At 63.7% G+C, this 5,194-nt stretch overlaps 1 protein-coding gene across 5 annotated transcripts; it reads right to left on the reverse strand.

Moving 5' to 3' along the window:
* Nucleotides 1–68: 68 nt before the first annotated feature.
* CCDC106 (coiled-coil domain containing 106) lies at nt 69–4,446 on the reverse strand. 5 transcript variants are annotated; one of them, XM_082436705.1, is made up of 6 exons: nt 4,314–4,446; nt 3,482–3,560; nt 3,230–3,337; nt 2,967–3,143; nt 1,645–1,857; nt 69–1,128 (listed from the first exon to the last, which is right to left on the reverse strand). In XM_082436705.1, exons 2-6 carry the CDS (start codon nt 3,513–3,515, stop codon nt 812–814), a joined length of 849 nt encoding a protein of 282 aa, XP_082292831.1. In that variant the 5' UTR covers nt 3,516–3,560; nt 4,314–4,446; the 3' UTR covers nt 69–811. The 5 variants fall into 5 exon arrangements, with proteins under 5 accessions (XP_082292831.1, XP_082292829.1, XP_082292830.1 ...); XM_082436703.1 differs by having other exon boundaries at nt 4,200–4,318; XM_082436704.1 differs by lacking the exon at nt 4,314–4,446 and adding an exon at nt 4,196–4,259.
* Between the last annotated feature and the right edge of the window lie 748 nt (nt 4,447–5,194).

The following is a 5,194-nucleotide window of genomic DNA, read 5'->3' on the forward strand; positions in this document are numbered from 1 at the left end:
GCCGTGCCTCTAGTCCCAGTAGCCCAGCGGGTAGTATTCACGCCTTTTTTCCGGAGCTCTGCCCCTGCGAGTTCCCCACGGCACAGCTCCTTCTCCCATCCCACCCCTGCCTCCGGGGAGCTAATTACACCCTGTCTCCCCAACCTCCCTGTTTCCCGCCTGACCGTCCGTGCCCCGGAACCCCTCAGAGCCTCCGTCACTGTCTTCGCGGCAACGGCCACCCCCTCCCAGGAAAGGGCCGGGGCCTCGTTTATTCCAAATTTTATCATCTCTTTTTAATTTAAATTCTCTTAATAATTCTCTGTCTCACGTGGACTCGGGGCGGTCCCGGAACGCGTTGGGGAGCTCCTTGCAGGGCGGGCAGGTGGGCCAGCCTCTCCTCGGGGCTGGGGGCGGCAACGGGGTATGTACAGTGCCCTCGCCCCGCAGTCCCGCAGTTTTCCCAGGAGCAAGGGCCGGTGACGGCAGGACGGTGCCGCTCAGGTGGGAGGGGGTGCCAGTGTTTAGGAAAGGGCAGAAACCGGTCCCTGGACAGTAGTTCTTGGACCGCCCCCACCCCAGGGAATGCGGAGGACGGGGAGGATGCTAGGAATGAGAGAGGCAAAGGGGCAGATCTATATACAGGGGACCCGGGGAGGGGGTGGCGGTCCGCAGGAGGGGAAGGAGAGAGGCACGCGCAGAAACAGGCCACCCACCCGCCCCATGCCCTCGTGAGGGTCCACCACTCCTACACACGCTTGACCAGTGCCGGGAGGGCGGAGGGGGAGGGAAAGAGGGGCCGGGGGCCTGTCCCGGGCCAGGGGGGGCGGGATCACCGCTTGAAGCGGTAAGTGATGGGAAGCAGCAACTTGCTCTTCTTGAGGGCCTGCACCTTCTTGAGGGTCTCATCGTCCAGGGCCAGGAAGCAGCGGCGCGAGTACTCGAGCAGACGCTCCTTGGAGGGGTCGAACTCGCCCACCTCCGCCAGCTTCTCGGGGGCCACGATGAGCAACTCCGCGATGGGCGTGGTCAGCGCCACCGTGTTGCGGTCCACTCGGTGGTGCTCGAAGGCCCGAGACATGCTCTTCAGCTTTTGGAAGGTGCCCAGGATCTTCTTGTAGCGGCAGAGCACACCGTCGGCGTCCTTCACTGCAGGGCCGAGGGAAGAGAGCGAGAGAGAGGCATTTGGGGGGGGGGGGGCAGAGAGAGGAAGTGGGAAGGGGAAGCCGGAAGATCAGGAGAACAAAACAGAGAACGAGGAAAAGCAGTGAGAGTTACAAGAGGCGGAAGAAATGGAGCCAGAAGTCGGACCAGAGGAAAATCAGAGAAGGCAAGCCCAGGGAGGGTGATGAGGAGGAAAAATGAAGGAGGGAGTGGGTTCAAGGGTGGAGTTCCCAGCCCACCTGGGCCATCGCCCCCTCCCCTGTTACTGACAGGAGCCCGAGGCTCAGGAAGGTCAAGCCCCAGGCGGCGGTGAGGGTGGACACAGATTTAAGGATTGTAAACCAGGACCACACGTGGAGGCCGGGACAGACAACCAGGTCTGGTCTGTTTGCTGATGGGGAGACCAAGGCTTGGGAGGACAAGGGGGAGCTCCTTGGAGGTCACACAGCAAGTCCCCGGCCCAGAGCCCCAGAGACCCCGCACACCCTGTGCCTCGCTTACCCCGCTGCCTCTCCCGGGCCTTGGGCTTCCCGAAGCGCCTCCGGCCAGTGCCCCCTTTCTGCTTCTGCCTCTTCCTCTCCCCGTTACTGCCTTGTGCAGACGCTCCGCTGAGTGAGGAGGCCGCTGACTCGGGGTCTGAGGCCTCGCCCCCAGCCCCGCCTCTGCCATCCCCCTCAGCCCGCCGGGGCCCAGACTTCAGCCGGCAGTGGTCCTCTGGAGAGGTGAGAGGAGACACGCGCATGCGTGAACGTCACGAGCAGGAGGGAGGGAGGAGGAGTCGGCCAGGTGGGGACGGACAGCACGTCACACAGGTCCCCAGGAAGGGGTCCCCAAGGAGGGGGCAGGCAGGAAGTGCACTATAGACGCTGAAGCTCCACAAGCAGCTGGGATTTGGGGACAGAGATCCCAGATCTCTGCGGGGTGGGACGTGGGCTGAGGATGCTCACGCCTCAACTTGGTGGCAAGAGGTGTGGGGGAGGGGCCCAGTGGACCAAGACAGTCCCGGGGACCTCGGGAGAGTCTGTGACTTTGTGGGGTTCCCACGGTGGAGGAGGGGTGTTCTGGGGACCCAGTGAGGCCTCTATAAGCGGGGAGGCAGGCAAGGCCTGGGTGGGGGTGGGAGTTCAGACCCGGAGAGAAACCTTAGTCTCTGGGTCTAGTGCGCTGGGAAAGGCAGGCGCCCACCCTGACCCAGACAGAGGAAGCAGCGGGGGTTCTGATGCAGGGCCCTCCGAAGGGTGCGTTTGGAGGTCCAGTGTTGGGGTTCCCACCGAGTAAATCCAGAAGCCCTCGGGCCTGACCATCCTTGGTAGGTCCCCGTCAGCGTGGGTGGACGGCGGGAGGCCCCAGCAACCCAGGCTAGAGGCGCCTCAAGAGCAGAGGGGTCCTCAGTAAAGTAGGTGTTGGAAAAACACAGGCCCCTTGCCCAGACTTTCAGCTGACTTCACAGAGGGGGAAGCGGAGGCTTTTGAGGGAGCCAGCCAGGGGCTGGACGGCAGGAAGGGGAGAGGAGAGGCTGGATCCACCAAAACACAGCTAAAGATTTGGCAGAGCAAAGCCCTATAAGGGAAGGGAATGGGGCAGTGTTCAGAATACATGGACAAGCGGGGCACAGTGTCCTGCCATCAGCAGAAGGACTCGAGCAGGAAGGAAGCTGGGCTTGGATCTCAGAGATGGCCACAGGTGCGAGGAGGGGCAAAAATGACAGGTCCCCCGAGCCACCACAGGATGAGTGTGGGTGAGAAGGGTCCTGTGTCCCTGAGGAGGGCCGAGCTGGGTGCCGGGGCCCAGGAGTGGGATGGGGAGGGCACCGGCGGCCTCACCTGCATCCATGCGGGCAGAGGAGATGAACTTGTCCAGCTGACACCGCAGGAAGTCCCTCTCCTCCTCCAGGTCCTCAATGCGCTTCTGCAGCCATGAGTTCCTCTCCAGCGCCATGTGCAGCTGGGCCCTGACACCGTTCATCAGGGCCACAGTCGGGGATGCAGCCTCCGGAGGCTCTAGGGACAGCAGAGGACACTGGTCGAACCCAGGCCTCAGGGCCCTGCACCCCCACCTGACTCAAGTCCCCCTTCAACCAACTCACCCTCGAAGTTTCCCTGAGAGGGGCTCAGACTGTAAAAGATCTGTGGGTCTAGGTGGGGCGTCTCGTCGAAGGGAATGGAAATCTCGAAGGCCTCATTGTCCTTCTTCACTGGAAAAAAGAGGCCAGGGTCACCCCAGGGAAGTCCCAAGGAGCCTCGGACCAGCCCCCAACCACGCAGCCCTGGAGAGGAAAGGGCAGGGACGGCGGGCAGCGGCTGTGGGGCGGAGGGTGGAGCGGGGTCCAGTTCCTCACCTGTCTTCCTCCGGCTAATGTTTCGCTCATTCATGGCGCGGCCTCCCGCGGACCCCAGCAGCTAAGAGCCTCAGGGGCACTGGACAGAAACAGCAGCCACAGATGAAGGAACCCAGAGGGACTCCTCGGGGACATCCCGGGGGAGCTGGGGCTCACGACTGCGGGAGGGCGTGTTGAGGGCCAGGACTCCTGGGTCCGATGGAGGAGGGGACCCAGACCCTTCAGGACTGAGGGAGGACCCCTGGGGTTACAAACTCCTGGACTCTAGAGAACGAGGGTGCCGGAAGAAGAAGGACCAGTGGGGTCGACAGAGCAGGCACATCCTGGCCGAAATAGGACAGACCCTCATCACAGGTCGCCTCGGGTCCAAAGAAGTGAGAGGTGCGGGGGGGGAGAGTGTGCCCCAACTTCCAGGCGCAGGGTGGGGGCCCAAGCCACGAGCGGCGCCTCCCCACCCCCGGGCACCCCACGCACTCGCGTAGGCGATCAAGGCCTGGCACCCGTTGGGGAGCTGGGCGCGTGCGCAGTGCGGGGGAAGGTCGTGAGTGGGGATGCGCCCCCGCCCCCGCCCTTTGTCCCGCGGGTGGGAGGGGGAGCGACGGTGGCAAGTGGTCTCAGCGGGGGATGCACCTGGCCGCAGGTGCCGACGCGGCCACCACCACCCCCACGGCCCGCAGGTGCCCGGGGTCGGACTGGCCGGGGCCCCACGCTCACCCACCCGCGCGCGGAATCCGGCCCGAGGACCGACGGCGGCGGCGGCGGCGGCGCCCATGCCCGGCGCCGGGGAGCGTCTGCAAAGAATAACGGGGAGCGGAGGGAAGCGACCGCACACCTGCGGGCGGGGCGGCAGAGGCGGCGAGTCTCGCAGCCGGGCGATGGGAAAAGCAGGGACGCCAGGACCGCCCGGTACGCCAATTGGCGTGCCTCCTCCTGGAGTCCCCGGCCCCAGGTGAGGCCGGCCGTTTGCGGCGGAGACCGGGGCCGCACTTGCGCGATGGCCCCTTGCAGCACTCCCCCGCCCTTGGCGAAGCCTGGGCAGGGAACGTCACGAATTTCCCAATTCCTGGAGAGCTGGCAGCTCCGGGGGTCCCCAGGGGTGGGGGAGTAGGGGGTGACGACGCGCCGAGTCCGGCCCGGGAGAGGCGGGGAAATGTAGGAAACAGCCGGGAAAGTTGAAGCACAGGGAGGATCCCCTTAAGAGATACTCTGGGAACTGGCCGGTGTGGACCCCTGCAACCCGCTCCGCTCCTTCATCTCCCACTGGGCTTCAGCACAGCCAGACCCCAGGGTTCCCAGGATCATGGGGTAGGGAGAGTTACTCCTCCCCGAAAATAAAGGCCTAGAAACCACTCCCCACCCCGGCACCATCACCCCCGTGTTGTTAAGAGCTGGCTCTGGAACATTCAGACCTAGATCCCAGTCCTGGCTACCCCTTCACAGCCTCATTCTACCTGTAAAGTGGGGAGATTATAATCCCTTTTAGGTTTGTTGTGGGTACATAGGATATGTCACGCAGAACGCTCAACTCAGCGCCTGACCGCAGTGAGAGCTCAAGACAGGGCACTGTTACTGTTATCTGAAGTCAGATGGTGGGAAGCTCTTTCCCTCTCTGGGAAGTAGAGACAGATGATTTTTTCCTCCACCCAAAAAGAGGTCGGAAGAAGAAATGAGGCCCAGCACAGTGCCTGGCACAAATCCGACACGCAAGGAAAA

This window comes from Balaenoptera physalus, assembly GCF_965194825.1.
Source record: "Balaenoptera physalus genome assembly, chromosome: 19".
NCBI classification, from domain to species: Eukaryota; Metazoa; Chordata; class Mammalia; order Artiodactyla; family Balaenopteridae; genus Balaenoptera; species Balaenoptera physalus.

Coding starts and splice junctions, on each gene's coding strand:
- CCDC106 (XM_082436701.1), bottom strand. CDS start 3,515: ATGAATGAGCGAAACATTAGCCGGAGGAAGACAGGTGAGGAACTGGAC. Junction 3,144..3,229: donor CTCTCAGGGAAACTTCGAGG/GTGAGTTGGTTG, acceptor TGCTGTCCCTAG/AGCCTCCGGAGGCTGCATCC. Junction 1,129..1,644: donor GGCCCGGGAGAGGCAGCGGG/GTAAGCGAGGCA, acceptor TCGGCCCTGCAG/TGAAGGACGCCGACGGTGTG.